Here is a 24638-nt window from a genome sequence, read left to right as displayed (position 1 = left end):
CGTTATACTCTTACTTGGAACTTGGAGAATTTCTCTATACTCAAAGAGACTAATTATCTCTCTAAGCCCTTCACTGTTGGAGGAAGAAAATGGTACCTACTTCAATTCCCCAAATCATATTTGACATAATACAATTTATTTTATTTTTACTTGAATTCATTCCTGCATGAACATTAAGGTTTATCCAGAAGGTGATGACAAGGCAAAGGGAGATTGGCTTTCAGCTTATCTGGTTCTATCTGGTTCTGATACCCTTCCACCTAAAGGAAGAGTATATGCACAATATACGTTGCGGGTTCGAGATCAACATGTTGAAAAATTTGGTAATGCTTTAATAATATACATACACACACGTCTCATCACAAATTATATTATAGGATCTTCTTCTTCTTCTTTTCAGGAAAGGCGTGGTTCTTGGTCGCAAACAAATCATGGGGTTATCAAATGGCTGTACGGCTAGGTGACCTGCATGAAAAATCCAAGGGATTTGTTATGAACGATACCTTGATCGTTGAAGCTCAAATTACCCTCATTTCTGTGACTAAGTTCCCCATTAATATTTACTTTGCACGTTCTGTTATAATTATGTTATAATAATTATAAATATCAAGATCCTCCGTTTGTTGTTTGTTGACGTATAATAAAGATCGATTATGTAATGACTGTAATAAATATTTATTTTTTATTGTGTTGTGTTAATAAAGTCTTAATACAAAAATAATTGTCTAAACTTTATTTCGAAAGACGTTATAGTGCTAAAGAAATTTTGCTAAAAATAGGTGTCTAACGTTTTCATCGGAGCACTTTTAGGTACCTAGATCGTAACGGCCGTTAAATTTGATAGTTAAGTGACACGTGTCACATTCTGATAATTTTGGAAATTTATTTTAAAAAATAAAAAATAAAAAAAATTTATTAAAAAAAACCGAAACAGCCCGTGTCCCCCTCTCCCCCTTCTCTTTTTCCCCTTCCCTATCCCCTTTCCCATTTCCATTATCACCGTTCGACCATCACCGTCACCTTCATCGACATCGTCGTCGACCCCTGATCAAAACCCCGTTGGCCTTTCATTGTAAAGTGTCATCATTTGCCGTAGATAAACATTCAAATGTTCATCGGATTTTAAGTCACAATCACTGTTTTTTGTCAATTCTGATTGATCTCAACGTCCATAAGCCACACCGTCACCACCATTCGAACCACCGTACAATTTCTATCAAAATCCAAGTGTTCGGCAACGATGGTAGCGGAGATGGCCGACGACAGTTGGTTATGAGAGTTAAAATGAGATATTTTAGTTTTTTAGAGTTTTTTATAATTTCATTAAAAGTTTGAGTTTTTTTAATAAATAAATTAAGTTTATTTAAAATAATATTTTTGTTATTAAAAAGTTTAATTTTTTTTTAAAAATATAACGATAGACACCTAAAAGTATAAGTGAGAAAACGATAGACACTTATTTTTAACAAAAAATTATTTAGACACCAAACCGTTAATAAAAGGTAATCTTATTTTGTTTGTTTAGAACATTTGACTTAGTCTGTTTAGTGCAGCAACCCATGGAACTTCTCAACTCTTTCTTTACCATCGACTTATCTGTTTAGGTGAAGACCAAAACTTCTCACGTCTTTCTTTAATGTGTTAAAACTCAAGTGGCATCATGAAAATTGTTGCTTTCATACTTAGCTAACCATTTTTTTTTTCCTTTTATTTGTTAAATTCTACCGGAGTAAACTTAAAAAATTTTAGGGGAGGAAAATATTTTTTAATAAAAGAATATCTGAAATATTTAAATTTTTTGGAGGACGATGGTCGTCTCTCGGTCCATCCATGTTAGTAAAGATCTTCAAACTTAATTTATATAGATCCTTCTTTTATTCATACATAATTTCTGCAATCACGCGGCCAGACTGGTGTTACTAATATTGCAAACTAGCAACTTTAATGATTTGTCAACGGTAATGCCATAGATTCTTGTTCTTCCCCTGATTTGTTTGTTAACAGTGCGGATTGAGATAATGAAACTGATGAAGAAGAAGAATCTGTGCTCCTTTAGTTAATGCCCATTGATACTATTTTTTATTATCAGAAAATACAACAAAAGCTGGGCTTATCATGCCGCTTCCTATCCTTGTGGCACATATGCTTCCCTATGAATGTGTGCTTCAGATGGTGTCGCTCGAAGTGCTCAAGTTGTATCCTGCAATCACGTTTCATATTACATAGTAAGGGGCTAATGGTTCGACAGATATTCATCATCATAATAATGGTCTTAGCATCAGTTTCTATTAGAATTTTTCTAGCATGAGGTGTAAATGAACAGAGAGTTCGGTGAACCGTTCGTATAGCGTTCGTTTATTTGTTTGTTAAGCTAAATAAATAATTATAAACAAAAGTATTTAGGTTCATTTAATAAATGAACGAACACGAGCATATGTGTGTTCGATTCGTTTATGAGCTCGTTTATCGACTCGTTCATATATGTTCATAAACAATCTCGTTTACCCAGTTCTTTTCCTTTTATTTATTTTATTTTTTAAATATTGATGAAGGTAGGGACTAAAGTGAACACATGATAAAAGTTAAAATTTAAATTGTGAATTTTAAAGAGTTTTAGCACTAGTGGCATAATTTTACCATTTTCTTTAGCTTTCCGATGAAAGGATAACACTAAAAATGGAACATATAAATGAACATTGGACGAATATGTTCATAAACACTAAATGAACATATTCATAAACATATAAAGAAACACGTTCACGAACATTAAACGAACGTTGTTCATGTACAATAAATAAACGAACATCAACACGATATGAAAGTTTTAAACAAACACGAACCGAATATGAACACTTTCAAAAATAAACAAACAAACATGAACGTAACTTTATTAGTTCAAGCTCGATTCATTTACGCACTAATTAGCACTCCTAGCTAGCATTGCGCCCATAACATCGAAGTTCTATTGAAAAGGCATATGAGGATAAGGGTGTAAATGAATAAAATATTTAACTCTTATATAAGATACATAGGTGTCAAAGCCTCAATTATACCCGACTCATAACCATTTCTAATCTCGATTGTGAAGAGGCTACAAAGTGACACTCACAGGAACGCCATCCCTAATATCCATCAAATGAAAACTTGCTTGGTTAGTGCGTTGTAGAAATGAATTTTTTTTTTGTAAGGAGCGGTACAAATTTATTTGTTTAAATGAGATGGATGCTACAGTATTTAGAGAAGTCAGTTGGATTATCCATCGTCTTTAACGGTAAATATAAGATATAATATATTTTCATATATTTATTTGGAGAAGATGTTGAGTCTTCTATATATTTTCATAAAGACGTCAGGTGATTTAAACACCTTCTTTATTTCTCTGTAGATATGATTCTATTTGAAAAAATAAAATTTGATAATATCTACTTGTGAACTTTTTTCACCTTTTTACTATCCATCACATGATGATGCACGTGGATCCAGGTTACTCTCCCACGTGACCTCCACCCTTCCCTCCTCAACCTGACATACCCTAATTTCCAAACTCTTCTCCTGTTGCATGCAAATGCAATGCATTGCATAATGATGAAAAAGGAAAAAGTGGAAGATTTGAAGTAAAAGCACACATCACGTGTAAATCAGAGAGATAATCATTAAAGATGAATATTTTGTTCCCTTATGACAAAGATTTGGTTAAAGCAGGAGTTTGCTGATACTAATTACATTATACCAAATTACATATCTCAGTTGTCTTTGTGGTTGAATGATTGATTCCGGAGATCTTGTTTGTCGATCATCAATGAGAATCTGTAATTAGCATATTTTAGAACGAGTATGTTTTGAGTTTTGGAGCAATATTAACTGTGTTAATGGGCATTAATTTGCAATTTCCATTTTTGCATGGCAGCTCCCTATCCATCCAGGCCATCTCCAAAATTAAAATCAGGTCTCACGCGTTCACTGGCCTTGGGACAAGACAACAGTGCTGACCCCCACACGTTCATTAGCCTCGTGATTTGGTGTAGGCATGCAGGTAAAAAGCTACTCAGGGCCCCATCGAAGGACACCTTCTAGGCGGGTAAGAGATTGCTGTGCGCATGATTTACAATCAAATCCGACGGATTTTCAAAAGATCGTGGTCCCAGCCTGTGGGGGGATTACACTAGCTTTTGCTATCCCATTTTTCATCAGTCAACGAGCAAGAAAGCCGCTTTATAACCCAATAACCTCCCCCAAGACAACCTTACAGTACAATTTACACGTCCTTCAAAGTGTAGCTAGCTAGCTGAATCATGGTTGAATGGGATATTAAACTAGCGTTGAGTCGATTCATGCAATTGCAAGCTGAGCCAAGAAAGAAAAAGGGTTAAATAAAATCATGATTGAGCCAATATGGTCACTGACATAAGTCATGATTTGAATTTCTGCCCGTCTCTCTCTATCTCTTTGTCTGCCTCTGTTTTATCTCTATATATGTTGTCCCATCCTTTCACCGTTGTGCTCTACCAAAACCAAAAGGCTGTTCAAGCTCAAGCCATTTTCTACACTCTTCTGTTTTGCTTTTTCTCATAAACCAAACACACTAGGGAGATAAACCAGAAAGGAGGAGGAAAAAAAGGACAGGAGATGGGGGACAAAAATGATGGTTTGGGGTTAAGTTTGAGATTGGGATGTGGTCAGAATCAACCTTCTTTGAAGTTAAATCCCATGCCTTTAGCTTCACCCTGCATGCAAAACATTCAGCAGAGGAACATTTGGAATGAGCTGTTTCGGTCTTCTGGTATTTCTTATCTTTTTTCTGTTTCTTAGTTACATGAAATCTTAATATGCTAAGATCTGATGTTTTATTGACGTTATGTTGCCAATGGGGTTTGTCATGTTACATTTTTTTAGCGTTTTGTGATTAACCATATGCCTGCAGAACGACAGTTGGATACAAGATCGGTTCTTGGTGGAATTGATGTGAACCGAGCACCAGCAACGACTGAATGCGAGGAGGAAGGTGGGATCTCCTCGCCCAACAGCGCCGATTCTAATATAAGTGGGAAGAGAAATGAGAGAGACCCTGTGGGTGACGAAACAGAGGCTGAGCGACCCTCGTGTTCTCCATCCAGTGACGATGAAGATGGCGGCGGAGGCGACGATGATGCCTCGAGGAAGAAGCTTAGGCTTTCAAAGGAACAGTCGGTGGTGCTTGAAGAAACCTTCAAGGAACACAGCACCCTTAATCCAGTTAGTTAATTGTTTTTGTCTTTTAGTAAATATAGGCAGTTCAAGAATTCGATATTTGAAGTGAATGTCGAAGTGGTTGTGTTCAAAAACAGAAGCAAAAGTTGGCACTGGCAATGAAATTGAATCTGAGGCCTAGGCAAGTGGAGGTTTGGTTCCAGAACAGAAGAGCAAGGTAAGTTAATCATTTTTTTAATAATCCGAGTGATTACAACTTATACATCCTACATGTTGCATATGGCATACGCAACTATTCGAACCCGATTTTTTACGGGAAACAACATTATTTAACTAATAGCTAAGGGTATTATGATGGAAAGTGGACAATTAAGCATTTTCTTTGGTGCACGCACAGGACAAAGTTGAAGCGGACGGAAGCCGACTGTGAGTATCTAAAACGATGTTGCGACAATCTGACAGAGGAAAACAGAAGGTTGCAGAAGGAAGTGCAAGAGCTTAGAGCATTAAAACTCTCTCCACAGCTTAATATGCGCATCAACCCTCCCACAACCCTCACCATGTGCCCTTCTTGTGAACGTGTATCTTCGTCTTCATCTTCTGCCGCCTCCACCCCAAAGCATCACCACCTGGGTCCCGGTCGTCAACGACCGGTGTCCGTTAGTCCTTGGGCCGCATTGCCATTGCCCATTACTCATCAATCATTCAATGACCCTGCTTCTAGATCATAGTTTGAATATGTTTGGAGAACAGATACCACCAAAATAGTGTCCCCAAGGGAACGAATCAGCTTCTCATGGATCTTAAGGAACAATGTGCACGTCTTGAAAGCAGTTGTGTCCCCATACATGTAACATTTTATCGGAGAATACTCAGCAATGTAAGTCGATGGATATTAAGACTTCTACATATGTGTCGTTGTTCAGTTATCCCGTACACATAAAATTATGTTTTTTTCTTATTATTTTGTTTTTCATTTTATTTATGAATGACGTTAACGCTAAAGTTTTCGTCTGGAAAATCTATCGCGTTAATAAAGATACACCTACAAATCATGCTTTTAAAGTATACTTCTTACGTATGCATTTTTATTGAAAAGATAAATATTTTTCAAACAAAATTACATGAGTATAATTTAACTAAATAAATATAAAAAGGTATTATTTCCAAAATATTATCAAAGAGGGACATACTAGTAATGGTGGAAATGAGACTAGATAAATTGTGAATTATTCGTGTTTGACTCGATTAAAACTTGGACCATTCTTGAATCGAATAGGTTTGACTCGAACTCAAACTCTACTTAAATTCTTAAAGAGTCGAAGTGAGCTACTTCATATACAACTTGAGAAACTTGCCAACAACTTGAAAAAAATGAAATTTTAAAATTAAATTATTAATAATATTATCATTTAAAATTTATTTTAATAAGAAAATACAATATAAGACTTGTATATATAAGATTCAAGTTCAAACTCGAGTTTGAGATTCATTCAAATTATATGAGAATATTTTGAGTTTAAATTTTTACGAGCTTGAGTTGAGTTTCATTCTATTTTGAGTTTAAGTTAAACTTGACAAATTTAAACTTGTGAATTTTTTAACCGAGTTGAACATAATTTTACATATTTTAAATTGAATCGAACTGGCAATTCTCAATTCCATTCTTTTACGGACGTACATACCAGTATAATTAAGGAAAATCCATTGAAACGACGTGGTTCAAACCTTCTACCCAAAAGGACCACGGTTGTTCTCTTTACCGGTCCAATAACAGAGCGACAATGCAATGTCGTTGTAAAAGGCCAATTATGTCATTTGATTCAACGGTCCCGAAATTAGTACAATAGTTCTTAATTTTTTTATTTTAATTAACTGGACTCTCTTTGCAACCGAACTATTATTTCCTTGTTTTCAAAGTCTTCCTTTCTTGCAGCAATCAAAGTATTGTTAAGTGTCCTCTTTTTATCCTCGTTTTCACCAAAAAGAAGAGAAACCCAACAAAACAAGCTGAATCAGAGAAGCTTTTGTTCTTTAATAATGGCGGATTTATACCCTCCCTTCCCGACCAGACCCTCCACAAAGGCTAACCCCATACACAGAAACGATAGAAGTAATAACTACACGCGCCGTTTTCTTGGTAAGTTCCTGTTTTTCACTTTCGTTCTCATCGCAATCCCATTGTTCCCTCCCTAAACTCCAGATTTCATCAACCAAACAGTGCTCAACAAGTTTTGGGAACTCCTCCATCTATTGTTCATCGGCATTGCTGTTTCTTATGGCTTGTTTGGTCGTAGATCAAATGCTGATAATGTTAGTCATGAATATTCTCACTCGTATGCTTCTGGAATTTCCCATTTTTCGTCTGTTTTTGAAGATGATTTTGATCATTCGATATGCTATAGTGTACATGGCAAAGCTGGGTCTTTTAATGTTAAAAATGGTAGCTTTGAGAGCCCTTACGTGGAAAATGTTGTTCAAGCTTGGAGTTCAAAGTGCGTTCTAGGGGAACACATGGTTGTATTGGCTCGACCGCATTGTGAATTGGTTTCGTTTGTAGATCATAAACCCTTGGGGTTGCCTGTTAGGAGCTTAAAATCCGGGGTTGAATTTGGCACTGGATCAAGTGAGTTCTCTGGTACAAATGTGGTGGATTCGTCTGATAGTTCTGATAAGAGTGAAGGTGAGAGTTCTAGTGATTTAGGGTCTGAAAGTTTGGAAGGAAAGTATAACGAGAATGATGTTTTGGATTCTCCGATCCCTTGGCGGTCGAGATCTGTAAGGATGCTACAAAGAGTTGGCGGCGGCGGTGCCACTCGGGCTTCTCATTTTAGGCCTCTCTCAGTTGATGAAACTCAATTTCAATCACTCAAATCACGGTCTTTCTATTCGGAACTCAGTCCACATTCACCGAGTAGCTTATCTCCCTCACATTCTAGTTCACCGGAATCACTGAATTCCGATGAATTGAAGTAATTCAGTGACAACAAAAAGGATGATTCATCAAATGGTACTAAAGAACGGATTTCAGATTATCCCCTGAAATTTGATGCAAAACCAGTAGCTCCCTCTAAAGCTTCCTCGAGACGAAAGTCGTTTCGGAGCTTTAGAGGTAGTGGCAATACCAGAGGTGAAAGTTAGCTGAATTTCGGTCATTATAATCTCTCAGTTGGGTTCAAAAGGCAATATCTTGGAGGTAACTCTAGCATGCAAAACCCGACATTTTCCAAGAACCAGAACCGAGAACAACGGGAGTGTTCGGAGTCGGAGAAAGATGATGAAGATTTCCGAGTAAGCTCGGATGAAGATTTCCGAGTAAGCTCGGATGAAGAAACCATATCCGGGACTTTGAGTGTAGCGGGAAGTGATAGTTATGTGGTTGATAGGAAGGCTGGTGAGTTCATAGCCAAGTTCAGAGAGCAGGTTAGGCTTCAAAGAACAACATCAATTGATTCACTAAAAGGGCTCAAGCCATCTGGTAATTTTTTCAGATGAAAATTATTCTATCATGTCTTACTTGACATGATATAGGTGAAATTTGAAAATAAGATTTATTTTCTCTCTTTGTTTGATCAAGTTTATGCAGAACCATATATTCAATTGCTACAACGTGTTTTGAATAATTCATTGAGTTTTACTTTTATGGATGAGAATGATATGACCATAACAATGTCTCTATCACTAATTCACTATGCTCGGCAACTGTTATTTTGTGGTTCAGAATTTTAAAAGTCATTAAATAACAAATTTATTAGGATGAAAATTAGGTCAGAGGGTTCATCTCTAAAATAGAATTTTATAATATTTTATTTAAATTAATTATTTAATAGATTAAAAATCAATAGTTAAACCCCAAACAAATTTAAAAAATATAATTAACTATATAGTTATAAATAATTATGTACAAATCATTCAATCATCACTTTTAACTAAGGATGGATCGAGGGAGGCAATCGTTATTGAAAATTTCAAATTCTTCATCTAATTTCAAATTCCCAAACAAATTTAAAAAATATAATTAACTATATAGTTATAAATAATTATGTACAAATCATTCAATCATCACTTTTAACTAAGGATGGATCGAGGGAGGCAATCGTTATTGAAAATTTCAAATTCTCATCTAATTTCAAATTCATACTAAATGAAGTAAAAAAATTGATACCAACTTTCTCCAAAATGTAAATAGGCAAGTAAATTCAAACCAACCACCACCAATTTGATATTTCGATAGCTACACCATGTTATTATTTATTATAAAAAATAGAAAACTATATTATCTTTGAATAAAATTATAGAAAAGTTATTTCTTTGACTATAAATAAATAACATTTAACTTATTATTTTACTGTTCTCATGTCTCACTATATAAATTGATATGAACGTAATATAATTCATTATTAGAATATTAATTAAAATCTTATATAATTATGTTATGATGGTCTAATATATTTTTAATTTTTTATAAAATAAAATTAAATAATGAATAAAAAATATTATCTTATGCAGTCAGTAAATTTTTTAGATCTTTATAAACAAATTAATAAGATATATTTTCTCTTTCTAAAAACAAAAATATATTATTGAGAAAGTTAAAAACGAGTAAAAGAAATCATTATTAGGTTTATTTTGTAGTATTAACATAAAATGGACTACCAGAAATCATATTTTTTTGGACTGAATTATATTAATAAATACGTCAACCACTTTGTTTTTTTTATAACCACGCATTTTTTATTTATAAATCGACTAATCTGGATCAAATACGACAGAGATAAGTGCGTCTCTCTAAACCCAATTTACTTCATTCGCAAATGTCGAAATTTAAACTCCTGACCTCAAGGACAGAGCCAATATTACTTTTTAATAGGGGCTGAAATATTGAATTTTTTAACAAAAATATAATGACTTATTAAGTATTTATATTCAAAATTCAGAAAATAATATGTCTTTGTCTAATATTTAAACTTAAAATGATCTAAATCATTATTAGATCAAAAATTTTGAAACATGAGATTATTCATCTTTAATTTGCTCTTAACTTAATTAATTATTTAAAGAAAATTATATTTTTTAATTTAAATATTTAATTTTACATGAACAAAAATAATAATAAACCAAAATTTAATGAATGTATAATTTTTTATGGGAATCGAGGTCCCTTTAATCCCTAAAGAAGCTTCGTCCCTATTTGTTCTTAATAAATTTAATATTTTATCCCACTGGAACAGTTATACACGTCAACCATTTTCTCATTGAATTATAATAAGATCGAAGAATTAGGGAATGTTTGTTTACTGTTGAATGGTGAATCGTTCAACATTCAGCGTGTTTGATTCTCACTTCTGAATGAAGACTGTGTTGAATGATTCAGCAAAACACTGCTGAATGATTCAGCAAAACACTGTTGAATGATTCAGCATTAAAGTACATTCTGAATGATTCAGAACTATTATCAAACAACATGTCATATTCAGAGCTAATTCATACATGACCTTTGAATCATTCAGGCAATTGAATCATTCAGCGCTTAATCATTTTGATTTAATCAAACAGCCCCTTAGGGGGTGTTTGGATAAAGGAATGTGAGATTCCCATGGGAATGGAATACACATTCCTATGTTTGGTTGGTTGAGAATCTCATTTCCGGTAATGTTTTATTACCAATAGTAGATTTTTTTTGAGTATATTAATGTAAATGTCATTACCTCCATTTCCTTATGTATTGCAACATTACCGACGTTTTGGACTAAAATGCCCTTAAAAAAATTTTCTTCAAAAATATCATTCTTTTGTCATTGAATAATAAAAATTCTACAAATATTAAATTACAAATTTATCCTTAAAATATTTTAGATTTACAAAAAAAATCTATAATTAAAATTTTATATGAAGTTTAGGGGTTAAAAAAAATTTACCCTTTCATTAAACCTTTTTATATTTTAAATTTTGTAAAAAATATTATGAATTTAATTTTTTTAAAGAAAATATATAAATATTTTCCAATTTGTTAAAAAAATAAATATATAATAAAGACAATTTGGTCAAATATACATTCCAATAATCTTTTATTCATTTAACAAAACACTATAATCTTACATTCCTGCTAAACCAACCAAACACAAAATACAACATTCTCATTAATCTTATTCCCTTGTAATCTTACATTCTCACTGGTAATCTTATATTTTGTGAACCAAACGCACCCTTAGGGTGTGTTTGGTTGGGGGAATGTGAAATTCCCATGGGAATGAAATCCATATTCACCGTTTGGTTGGCCGGGAATGTCATTCCCGGTAATCTTACCTTACCAATAGTGGATTTTTTGGGTATATTACCGGGAATGTCATTACATCCATTTCTTTAGGTATTGTTGGATTACCAGTGTTTTAGACTAAAATGCCCTTAAAAAAATTCTTTAAAAAATATATTTATTCTGTCATTGAATAATAAAAATTTTACGAAGGTTAAATTATAAATTTATCTTTAAACTATTTTATATTTATAAAAAAAATCTATAATTAAAATTTTATATGAAGTTCAGGGGTTAAAATAAAATTTTACCCTTTCATTAAACCTTTTTATATTTTAATTTTATAAAAATATATATATATATTTTATGAATTTAAATTTTTTAAAGAAAATATATAAATACTTTCTAACTTGTTAAAAAATAAATATATAATAAGGTAATTTGTTCAAATATATATTTTAATAATCTTTTTTCTTTTAACCAAACACGGTAATCTTACCTTCCTGCTAAACCAACCAAACATAAAATACAATATTCCCAATAATCTTATTCTATGATAATCTTTTATTCCCACTGATAATCTTTTATTCACACTAATAATCTTATATTCCGTGAACCAAACGTACATTTAGTATTTGGTTCACGAGATTGGTGCGTCATCACTTTATCCGGATAACGTCGTCGTTTTAAGATGGTCCCCGGCCCCGCTGTGGCGTTAGGTTTTCGAGTTTCCTTAATGAAGGAGATTAGAAATTAATTACACCTTAATCCAAATCTAAATTACGGAGCGTCAGTTTCCTAGGAGGTTGTTGGAGAAAGGAGAGGAGGGAAAAAGTAACTGACTCTGCAAGAAAAGGGCCAAAATTAATGCTTTGTATTTTAAATCCTTTTATTTCGAATTCGTTTCACTTGGCGTTTCTTCTTTATTTTCTTTCCTCCACCCTCAGAAAATTTCTCTTTCCCCCTTTATTTTATCTTAATTTTCAAGAGTATGCATATTTCTAGGTCAAACATGTTTTCATCTTCCCATAGTTGGAAATTGCTTTAAGATCTCAATTTCTTTTGTTTGATTAAAGTTTTCATCTGTTTGAGTCGATGGTCGTTTTCGTTTTTTTTTTCTCTTCTTATTTCCATGTTATTCTCTTTGTAGATTCCAGTTAGTAATTTAGATCAAAGAATACTTTATCTTCTTGTTAGTTTGAGTGTTTTTTGTTTGATTTTAGGGTTCAACGGTAATTCTCTCTATTTTTTTTAAATGTATGTATCTTTGTGAATCAATCGAGAGGAAAAAGAAAGAAAAGAAAAATATGCATATTGAAGAATTGAAGGAAGGGGGGCACCAGGATCAAGATCAGAGTCAGTTGTGTGGAGATAGCCTGGTTGTTTGGGATGCAAAGCGGGTTTTTGTGGGAGCTGGAGCTCGGGCTCTTTTTTATCCAACGTTGTTGTACAATCTTGTCAGGAACAAGATCCAGTCTGAATTTAGGTGGTGGGATAGAGTTGATGAGGTATAATATAACATTTTTTATGAAATTTAATTTGCTCTTGTGTTTCCCCTCTTTTGACAAATATAGTGAATCATGCCTCAAAACAATGAATTATTGAAGTATTTTTGTTGCAATTTGTTCGGCTATTGGGCAAGGGAAGGGGGAAGTAGGGGTTTGTATCTTATTTATCATATATATATTTTTGTTGAATGTAGCTTAGTTTTCCAGGAACCCTAGTTGTTTGGTTTGATTATACTGATGAGTGATGACGGAAGTTAATTGGATTGTTTGCGAATATCTGTTAAATCCTTTTCTGTATCCCACCTTTTCTTTGATTAAGCTTTTGTTTTGCTATGAATTATGCTGACTATGCATGTTTTATGGTTATGTGCTAAATTCTTTTTCTCTCACTGCCTTGAGTTCAGTTTATTTTGTTAGGTGCTGTGCCTTTCCCTGCCGATGTTCCGCTGTTGAAGGATCTTGGTGTCTCTGGAGTTGTGACCTTAAATGAACCATATGAAACTCTGGTCCCAACATCGCTATATCATGTGAGTGCTATTTTGTTGTCGCTATATCTTGGAACGTGATATATGTTCAAATGAAAAATCACAAAATTTTAGATAATAGTTGTTTCATTGGAAATATACCTACTCAACCTTGAAAAGCTAATTAATCTGAGCAATCTTTTAGTGAGTGGGAAGTTCAGATGTTGAAGCCAGAGCCCTTTAAGTTGAACACGGTTTCATCTTTATCTTCAAGGTAGTAGTGTGTATATTAGGTATGATAAGAACAGCAGAGTCAATGGGATATTTTTTTTATATCCAATTCGCAGGTTAAGGAGGCTAATTTCTTTCAATGAAGAAGCATTTTAGAAATGCTTCATGTTACTTTCTAGTTTTCTATCTGAAACATTTTTGTTATTCAGTCATAGATATGCCTAAAAGATCAAATGTTCACTATTTTTGTTCGGTAGGCTCACGACATCGATCATTTGGTGATTCCTACAAGAGACTATCTTTTTGCTCCATCATTTGTCGATATTTGCCAAGCTGTATGTTTCATACATGGTACGTTTCTTCTTGCCTTTATTTTTTGTAGGGTGTGTTCTTTTCTGTTAAGTCGTAGCACATTTACTTGTTTTTTGTTCTATGAAGAGAATTCATCTGTTGGAAAGACCACTTATGTTCACTGCAAGGCTGGTCGAGGGCGCAGCACAACCATTGTCCTCTGCTACCTGGTATGTGATGAGTAAAAAGTCAAATTTAATTTTTCCAAGTTACTTTATAAATCAATAAACCTATAAAAAAGTTCACACACGCACATATATATATGTATATATAACACAGGTGGAACACAGGCATATGACACCTGATGCAGCTTATGAATATGTGAGATCTATCAGACCCAGGGTACTTCTGGCTCCTGCACAGCAGCAGGTATTGCCTATTGGATTTATTCGATGTTGTTTTGCACTTATTGAAGTGGCCGATAACTTCTGGGATTTTTTTGGTTCATATTATCTATTTCTGTTAAATGTAGGCTGTTCAAGAGTACTATCTCCACAAGGTGAAAAATAATGGAATGCCTGTAAGCTCTTGCTGCATGATAGTAAAGAAAACCCTAACTGTACCTGCAAAAGAGGATACAGCCGTCTTCGATGATGACTCTGTAGTTGTTGTAACAGAGTCAGACCTCGATGGATATGATACTAGCTTTGAGACAGATGTGTTGAGTGAAGAGATGTTGGGTGAGGGAACCCTGTCTGTCAGGTTGCAGGTTGCTAGTCATTCGGCTATGGCCAAACTTTCATGCCTATGGCTTCGTTGCCGTGCGGATGAAAAGTCTTCTAGGAAGCTATTGAGCAGTCTTGGTATCGACATTCGGGTTTATTGAGTTTTCGGTGTAATCAAGTCAAGCTGTTAATTTGAGTCTTTTTTTGTGTAAACTTTTCAATTTTGTTTTTACAAAGTGCCTTGTGTTCATTTCGTTTTCGGTTCGGTTATTCCAGAGAATGGGGTATTTAATATTTGATTCCGGTTTGACTCGAAAGTTGAGAGGGTCATGGAAGAGGGGATAGAGAGCAGGGTCATGGAAGAGGGGATAGAGAGCAGGGTCATGGAAGAGAGGATATAGAGCAAGTTTAGTTTTCATATGTTTTCCGAGGCATAGAGATTGTGGAAGCATGCTTGGTTTCATTGGTTGGCAATGGCAGGGTGTTGCATGAAAATGCTTCAATTTTACTGCAAAATGTTTAGTTGTGTAAGACAAGGAAAGTGTTCCATGTTTGTAAATGCTCTCTTCTTATTCTTCTTCTTCCTGATAGCAATAAACATAGAAGCTCTACTCCCAAAGTTTTCCATGCACCTCAATTTCTTGACCGACTCCTTTGGTTTTCCTTGTGAATATGCAGAAATCATTATATACCACACAACGTCCTTTTCAGGCATATTTTCAAATACAAATCTTGCATCTTTGAGACTACCTAGTTTTGAATACACTGATAACAAAGCAGTATTCACAGACAAATCCTTAAATCACTACCTAGAACCAAACAATTAACAGTTTTTCCTGCTCTCAAAGAACCAAAACTGAATGGATCGATAACATAAAGGATCGAAATCACGATTTTTTAAACCAGTGATCAAAATCAGTCGGACCGAAAATATAAGAGACCATCCGTATAGTTTACCCGGAAATTATTTATAATAAACTAAGCCAATACAACTTGGATTTGAAAGTCTTCCAAGTTTATTTTTTTCATTCCAGCAAATATTTTTTAATATTTAAATAATCTCACCTAATTGTCTTGGGTCATGCCCGGTCGATAAATTTTGCTTGACCGATATTTGATTAATTCTTTTAAGGTGCCAGGAAAATCATGTTTAACATTTTTATAGAAGTCAACTTGAATTTGAATAGATTATTTTAGGGTAGAGTACACAAATGTTCATCTGATTACATGATATTATTTTGTTGAGTCTCTTGACTATTAAAAATTACAAAATAGTCTTTCAACTATAGAGTGTTGTTTTGTTGAGTCATCAACTATTTAAAGTTATAAAATGATCAGTCAACTATTTATATGTTCTAAACTTGTTTGTTTTTAAACTTGACGATCGTCTGAGTTGCACATTAATGTGTTGATTAAAATATAATAAAATCATATTTTAATGATATATTGTATCGTCATTACTTTCAAGCACTGACTAGATGACATTGTGTTTCAAATAATGTCTCGACGACATAATATAAATGGAGAGTCGGTCCACAACATACAAATCAAATAGTTATAAGATTATATTTTATCATATCCCCATCAATATATTAACGTCTAGCTCAGACGGTCGTCAAATTTTTAACATAAAATGATGAGTTTAAAACATATGAATAGTCAGGTGACCAATTTGTAACTTTTAATAATCAGGGGATTCAATAAAATATTACTTATAATTAAGAAATCATTTTATGATTTTTAATAATTATGAGAGCCAACGAAATAATATCCTCAAAGTGTAATCTACGCACTACTGTACTTAATCCATTGTTTTAAGCTCTGTTTTGAAAATCCGACCGGATCGGTCGGTTTAACCGAAAATCGTTGCTTAGTCCGGTTCAATCTAAACCGGTTGAACCGCTATTAGTGAATCGGTCAGAACCGTTGAACCGTTTGAACCGGACCGGCTGAAAACCGGAAAAAATCGGGATTTTTGCTTTTTTTTAAAAAAATAAACCAAACAACGTCGTTTGTTAAACGAGCCAAGTCGAACTCGAGTATTGTTAAGCTCGACTCGAACTTGAAAACTTTAAAAGTAAGCTCAACTCAACTCAAACTCACAAGCTAAAAATTATCAAGTTCAACTCAAACTCGAAATATAATATTGAAACTTGAACTCAAAAAGGCTTGAACTCAAAAAAAAATTAGAAGCTTGATTGAAGCCTAAAATTCGAGCTTGATTGAAGTGAACGAATAGTTCACTCAGTGCTCACCAAAAGGCTCCATGATTTTGAATGCCAAATGACCTCTATTATTTATAGAAGTTAGTTGTGATGCGCTTTTATGTTTCTTAGCAATGTGAGATTGTTTTGTTCTCATATTTTTACTCTTTAGACTTTTGGGATGTTCTTCTATGTTTCTTAGCCATGTGATATTGTTTTTAAAAAAAAATTAAATTAAACCAAACAATATCATTTTGTTATGATTTTTTTAAGCCCAAATTTATTTTTTAATTATAGTTATATAATTATATTTATTATTTAATATGTTTTACCTTAAATATTGTGTTGTAGTTAATTTGAATCATTTTGTTTCACTTGATTTTATGGTTTTTAACTTATATATGTTATGACTTGCTTTGAATATGACTTGTGATATAAAAAAAATATTTTTTATTAAATATTTTTGATATTTTTATTTAATTTTTTAAATAATTATGACGTCGTCCGGTTCTTCCGACCGGTCGGACCGGTTCAACCGGTTGAACCAGTGAACCGATAACATGATCGGTTCGCTAACCGATCCGGTTCTAAAAACCATGGTTTTAAGTATATTTAATTTTAAGTGTAATCTATGGGGTCAAAGGGATAATTTGACCCAACAATTTTAGTTGAAATATTGGGTCAGATTTGACTCACCAGCGCCAACGAAAAGCGACAGCAGATGTGGACTCACCGTTAACAACAACCATGACACCACAGCGTTATCTGAACAACATACAATTCCATCGTATTATTGTCTTCCCATGTGAAATGGAATTCTGATTTTAACAAGCAACATTTAATATGTAATATACAAATTCATGCAATATCAAAATATCTTAACAATTAAAGGAATTGTTGTTATCCCTTGAAGTCTTAGATTCGAGTATCAAAACCGTTTAAGATATTTCAATCCTGAACAAAAACTCAAAAATAGATCCTTATAAAATAAAAGTATATTTCATTACTTCGAAAAAATTAACCTAATATGACATAAATAAACCATAGAAAAATGGTTAAATTTTGACAAAACACATCATTAATTTTAATATTTTATTAAGTAAATACCTTAAATACAACTAAGAGAAAATAAATATAAAAAATTGAATCTAGATATGATACGTAGCTTGATTTTGAATAATAAATAAATATAAAGAATTGTGTATTACTTTATCGCTAGATTAAGATTAGAGAGACTAAAAATTAAAGAATATTTAATAAATTGAATAATGAGATATGAAAAAGAGAAAAATATGATTAAATTTAATTCAAAATTTAATGAATTAATATGAGAAATACAAGAAGAGGGTAAAAAACTAAAAAAAAATTGAAAATAAAAATTGGTAGACCTAATTATAAATATAAAAGAATTGAGAACCCTAATTATATATACAAAGAACTAATCATTTATTATCAAATGATTGAAAGTCTACAATACGTAATATTTCACTCAAATTTATATAATAAGAAAAGAATTTTATGTTTTTGTTTTGGTCATTGTTGTTTTATTAATTTAAAAGAATCGTACACAAATAATTCAGTTTCCGGGGGGTAAAAGAAGGATATAATCATATAACATGTGATTAAAATGATAGTCCAAGTTGAATGGCGGAGGAAGAGGAGCATTCATGGAAATGTATTGAACAAAGACACCATTGTTTCATGTCCTCCCCCTATAAAACCACAACCCTTAGCAACTTCTCACCCACACTGTCAAAATATCATACCAAGATTCTATTTTAGAACAGAGAAAAGAAAAGGAATGAAAAACAATGAGGAGAATGTTGGATATATGAACTGCAAAACTACACCGTTAGCACTGACTGAAAATATAAACAGTAATTAAGAAGAACAGATTCGTAAACCGTGTCGTGGTAAGAACCACTGTCTTAGAAACGAATTCGCCTCGATGTGTGTAATCGCTGCAGTAGGCGGACCGTCCCCCGAGGTTAACACGGTCGCTCCGAATTACGTACACCCGAAACCGGAGTGGACTGCTGGTGGTATTGCACTTCTGATCGGAAAGCACTCAGAGAGAACTCACAGAGAGAACTTTAGAAAACACTTTGGTAAGTGAATTGTGAATGTTTTGGAGTGAGTTGAGAAGCTGAATATAGCTCTCTATTTATAGGCTAGAAATAGGGTTAAAGTCGTCCATAAAATTTCAGGATTAAACCTCTTATTTGTAACAGCTGAAATGACTAGATGAACCTGACTCAGAAATAGTCCAGGTTCATTGTATCATTATTCAGCTGTTATAACTCCCGAAATTATATCATGTAACCCCTGGAATTAAATCAAATAACTCCTGTAACTCCTGATATTAACAGCTTGTCTCCTCTGTACAAAGCTGTAAATCAGTCCAGGTACATCTTAACGTTTCTGATTTAATTTAGGAATAAACTGTTTAATTTCTGATAAAAAATAATTCAGCTGTTATTATTTGAAATTCAAACAGTCCTCAGCAGCCTATAAATATCAGTTGATATCTTTCACATTTTCCATTTGTTTCTTTCAAAGAGAAATTCCTCAAGAATTTTCTCTAAAAAGATAGTATCCGCGCGGACGTGTCGAAGACACGTATTACCACGACCACGACCACGACCTCGACCTCGACCACGACCACGACCACGACCACGAGCCGAGCCGAGCCGAGCCGTGCCGTGCCGTGCCGTGCCGAGCCGAGCCGAGACGAGACGGACGGACGGCGGCGGCGGTGCGCGAGAGCCCCCTTGTTCTCTATCACTCAACAAGGAAGTGGAATGTCAAGCCTTAAATACCATTCCCAATAGTGTTTCCAACACTATGTGGGATTGAGCATTACCAACATTCCCCCACTAATGCGAAAGAAATCTTCTGAAACTCGAAAACAAGCTTTCCAGAAGAGTAATAGCGAGATTAGTTGCTTAAGCACTAGTGAACATATCTGGAACTAGTACATAGTGATGATGAGCAATCCTTCTCTTAGATAAGTGAAACTAGTCTGGAACTTTCTAAGATCAGGGTAAACTCATAACACACAACTAACCCCTTCATCCACCTGAGTCCTCGATGTGTAAGATATACAAAAGTATATATTTGGCCATCTTACCTCAGGATTCTAGTAAGTGTGCTAGAAAAATAGCCCAACATTTTTCATAGAAGGCGGCTAACCCTTCTCACTTACATAGGTTATTTCATCAAGTTTATCTCAACATAAACCACCCTTTAAAAAGGAATATGAAATAATTAAGAGCTTTTATAATAGCTCAACCTCACAAAGGGTATGGTGACTTTTTTTCAAGTTCATTATAAATGAACCACCCAAACTCTGGGCTAAGAAGTCATTAAGAATAAATATTCAACCTCATTTATCGGTAAATTCAATAAGTCCTTCTCACTAGAACCATCCAAATACTTGGATTTGAATTTATTAAGAGTTTAACAAACTCAACCTTTCTGTCGGTAAGTTCATCATTTCCTACCCACTCACTCTGGGTTATGAACTTATTAAGAATAGATATTCAGCCAAAATCGGTAAATTCATCAAGTCTTTCTCACTAAGACCACCCAAAGCCTGGGCTATGAATTTATTAAGAGCAATTAAGCTCATCCTGGGCATGCACATTATTCATCATAGGGATAGGCAGTAGGAATGTGCACTATGAGTCTTTCCATGGTTTCGTTTGACCACATGGAACTTAGATAACTAAGTTTGGTATCCACCATGAATTCCTCAACCAATGGGCTTTAGACCCATCCCCCTCGACGAATCTAGGACCAGCTTCCGACTTAACCCTTTGGTAAGTGGATCTGCTAGGTTCCTTTCCGACTTCACATACTCTAAAGAGAGCACTCCATTCTTTATCAAGTGTCTAACTGATTCATGTCTTATGCGAATGTGTCTTTTCTTACCATTGTAAGCTTGGTTCTTAGCCACACATATCGCAGCTTGTGAATCACACAACAATGAAACTGGAGGAGTCGGTCTTCCCCACAACGGAATATCTGCTAACAAGCTTCTGAGCCACTCGGCTTCTTGCCCAGCTAGGTCAAGAGCTATAAACTCTGACTCCATGGTAGAACGAGCAATACAAGTCTGCTTTGATGATTTCCACGAGATCGCTGCTCCACCCAAAGTAAAAACATACCCGCTCGTAGAGCTTACCTCATCATTATCAGAAACCCAGTTGGCATCACAATATCCTTCCAATACCGCAGGAAAGCCAACAAACTCAAGTTTCCAATTCACAGTACCCTTAAGATACTTCAGTAAGCGTTTAAGCGCAATCCAGTGCTCACCACTCGGATTATGAGTATATCTACTTAGTCTACTCACAGCATAAGCAATATCAGGCCGAGTATAGTTCATTAAGAACATTAAACTTCCGATTAATTTAGCATATTCAGTTTGGGAAACACTACTTCCTTTATTCTTAACTAGATGTATGCTAGGGTCATAAGGAGTTCGAACAGGGACGACATCAAAACTGTCAAATTTCTTTAGCACTTTCTCTATATAATGTGCTTGACATAAAGAAAATCCCTTCTCAGTTTTGGTAATTTTGACTCCTAAGATTACATCTACTTCTCCCAAATCTGTCATCTCAAACTTAGTGGACAAGAAATTTTTAACTTTGTTAATGGACTCAATGTTAGAACTGAAAATCAACATGTCGTCAACATAAAGACTTATGATAACACATTCAGTTTCAAACATCTTCGAATACACACAAGCATCCGAACCATTCACAACAAAACCAAAACTAAGAATAGTTTTATGAAATTTCTCATACCACTGTTTAGGAGCCTGCTTAAGTCCATAGAGTGACTTTTTGAGTCTACAAACTTTGCCTTCCATACCAGGTGCCTCAAAACCTAGTGGCTGCTCCATGTAAATCTCCTCATCTAGATCCCCATTCAAGAAAGCAGTCTTAACATCCATTTGATGTACCTGCAACTTATGAATAGAGGCTAGTGCAAATAATGCACGAATCGTTGAGATTTTTGTAACGGGAGAGTATGTATCAAAGTAGTCTAAACCAAACCTTTGAGTGAACCCTTTGACGACTAACCTTGCCTTGTATCGCTGAATCGAACCATCTGGCCTTAGTTTCTTCCGGAAGACCCATTTGTTGGAGATTGGTTTGAATCCCTTAGGCAAGTCAACTAATTCCCAAGTATGATTAGACATTATCGATTCTAGTTCATCATTAACAGCGCTTTTCCAAAAACTAGCATCGATAGATCTTATAGCTTCTTCAAAAGTTTTAGGATCCTCATCTAATAGAAAAATTTGAGCTATAGGATCTGAAATGAAGTCTAAATCATTTATCTCAGAAATAAAGGAAGTAATAAAGTCTGGTCCAAAAGAGGTTTCAACTCTTTGCCTTTTACTTCTTCTAGGCTCAAAATCAATTTGTTCAGAAGACCTAGCAGGTTTACTAGAAGAAGTTGATGGAATATATTCTATTTGTGTTTCAATATTTATTCTCGGTTCCTTTAAAGGAAAAGTATTTTCAAAGAAAACAGCATCTCTTGATTCACAAATAGAATAATCTTGTAAAAGCATGAATCTGTATGCAGCACTATTCGTAGCATACCCTATAAACACTGCATCAACGGTTTTAGGTCCGATGGTGGACTTCTTAAAGTCTGGCAAGCCCACTTTAGCCAGACACCCCCACACTTTCAGGTATTGTAAATTAGGAGCGTATCCTTTCCACAATTCATATGGGGTAGAATCTAATTTCTTATGAGGAACTCGGTTCAAGATATGAGTTGCCGATAGAATGGCCTCCCCCCATGTTATCAGATAACCCAGAACTTATTAGTAAAGAATTCATCATCTCTTTTAAAGTTCTATTTTTCCTTTCGGCTATACCATTCTGTTGAGGAAAATAGGGGGCTGAAGTTTCATGAATTATGCCATTCTTTTCACAAATATCTTTAAGAAATTAGATCCATATTCACCACCTCTATCAGATCTAACTCGTTTGATTCTCCTATCTAACTGATTTTCAACTTCTGCCTTATAAATAAGAAAGAAGTTTTCAGCTTCATCTTTAGTTCTTAGGAGATAAACTTTTGTATATCTTGAATAATCATCTACAAAAGTTATGTAGTAGTGTTTTCCTCCTTTACTTTCAATGTTTCTAAAATCTGCTAGATCAGTATGAATGAGTTCTAACAGTTCAGTCTTTCTATTAGAAACAGTCTTAAAGTGAGGTTTAGTATGCTTAGCTTCTACACAAATCTCACATTTGTTAAAGCTAGTTGTGTCTAGTTTAGGCAGAACATTCATATTCATTAATTTCTTTAAAGCATGAATATTCACGTGTCCTAATCTAGCATGCCACATATCAATGGATTCAACAATATAAGCAGAAGTGGTAGCTTTATTTTCATTAAATTGAGTTTCTATGACAAATAAACCATTGCTTAAAAACCCTTTCCCCACATAATCACCATTTCGGGAAAGTACAAGTTTATCTGCCTCAAAAACTAACTTAATGCCTGCCTTATTCAGAAGCCCACCACTTATCAAATTTCTACGCAAGGCAGGTACATACAGAACATTATTTAAAGCCAGAGTTTTACCAGAAGTCAGCTTGAGTAAACCTTGCCTTTGCCTAGCACTTCAGAGCTGCTAGAGTTCCCCATGTACACACGTTCACCAGTGTTTCCATCCTCGAACTCAGTGAAAAACTCCTTCCTTGCGCAGAAATGCTTCGAAGCGCCAGTGTCAACTACCCATTCTGAACTGTTCTCCACCAGATTAACTTCTGAGACCACCGCAGCAATGATCTCATCATCTTCTTCTACAACGTGCATCTGTGGCTTGTTGTCATTCTGGCGGTCTGAGCGGTGTTGGCATTGGTAAGCCTTGTGGCCAGGTAAACCGCAGACATAACACTTGAACGTCTTTCCTTCCGGTTTGGCCTTTCCTGACTTCTTGAAGTTGGTAGCCTTCTGTGGTTTCGTCTTTTTGTCTTGATTCCCACGTTTCATGATCTTCTTAAATTTGGACTCAACCAAGTTAGCTCTAAAAGATAATTACTCATAGAATTAGTAAGCTTATCTTTTAAACGGTTGGCTTCTTCAATCTTCATATGGCCCACAAGTTCTTCAGCGAAATGTCTCTCTTCTTATGCTTAAGAGAGTTACGGTAATCGGACCAGACTTGGGCAGTTTCTCAATGAGTACTTGGCTTGCAGCACCTCACACATTTGCATCCCTTCAGCGATGATGTCAGCGACTAAGTTCTCATAGTCATGGACTTGATCCATTATTGGCTTGTCGTCTGTCATCTGGAATTTGAGCCATCGCCGACAACGTACTTCTTGATCCCCGCATCATCCGCACCATACTTCTTGTCGAGAGTGTCCCATATTGCCTTGGCACTCTTTTCTCTAAGGAACATATCAAATAGTTTATTGACATGTGGCTGAGCAGATGTCCTCGTACCGTCTTATTATCCTTCTCGAATTTCTCGTAGGTAGCAGAGCGGCGGCGGCAGTTTGCTAAGGCATCATCATTGAGGACCGCATCACATCATTACCAACAGCTGGGGTTGGCGGCATGGTAGTGGTGGCTTGAGCAACACGTAATCAAGATCAAGTTGCTCGAAGAATATAAGAATTCTTTGGGACCACCTTCTATAGTTCTTTCCATCAGTGCATCGAGCTTGGAAAGATCGGGAATGAGTTTGCTCAAGGTGTCGACATGATGTTTATGGGAATTCTTATCTAATTGTT

The 24638-nt window shown here is 34.7% G+C and overlaps 3 protein-coding genes across 3 annotated transcripts; all 3 read left to right on the top strand.

Annotated features, from left to right (window-relative positions):
* Positions 1 to 4415: 4415 nt before the first annotated feature.
* LOC120174172 (homeobox-leucine zipper protein HAT3-like) lies at positions 4416 to 5948 on the top strand. The gene is made up of 4 exons (XM_039181118.1): positions 4416 to 4780; positions 4922 to 5232; positions 5325 to 5404; positions 5585 to 5948. The coding sequence occupies exons 1-4, from the start codon at positions 4627 to 4629 to the stop codon at positions 5916 to 5918; spliced, it is 879 nt and encodes a 292-aa protein (XP_039037049.1). The 5' UTR covers positions 4416 to 4626; the 3' UTR covers positions 5919 to 5948.
* A 1279-nt stretch (positions 5949 to 7227) lies between these two features.
* LOC120174171 lies at positions 7228 to 8682 on the top strand. The gene is made up of 3 exons (XM_039181117.1): positions 7228 to 7327; positions 7391 to 8159; positions 8370 to 8682. The coding sequence occupies exons 1-3, from the start codon at positions 7228 to 7230 to the stop codon at positions 8680 to 8682; spliced, it is 1182 nt and encodes a 393-aa protein (XP_039037048.1).
* Positions 8683 to 12732: 4050 nt separating this feature from the next.
* LOC120174170 (phosphatidylglycerophosphate phosphatase PTPMT1-like) lies at positions 12733 to 14969 on the top strand. Its single transcript, XM_039181116.1, has 6 exons — positions 12733 to 12948; positions 13353 to 13475; positions 13901 to 13994; positions 14082 to 14164; positions 14274 to 14363; positions 14467 to 14969. Exons 1-6 carry the CDS (start codon positions 12748 to 12750, stop codon positions 14818 to 14820), a joined length of 945 nt encoding a protein of 314 aa, XP_039037047.1. The 5' UTR covers positions 12733 to 12747; the 3' UTR covers positions 14821 to 14969.
* Positions 14970 to 24638: the final 9669 nt, after the last annotated feature.

Source organism: Hibiscus syriacus, unplaced genomic scaffold (assembly GCF_006381635.1).
Source record: "Hibiscus syriacus cultivar Baekdansim isolate YM2019G1 unplaced genomic scaffold, ASM638163v2 tig00112027_pilon, whole genome shotgun sequence".
In the NCBI taxonomy this organism is placed as follows: Eukaryota; Viridiplantae; Streptophyta; class Magnoliopsida; order Malvales; family Malvaceae; genus Hibiscus; species Hibiscus syriacus.
The sequence above is the reverse complement of the archived record's forward strand: the minus strand, read 5'-3'. Positions and strand labels throughout refer to the sequence as shown.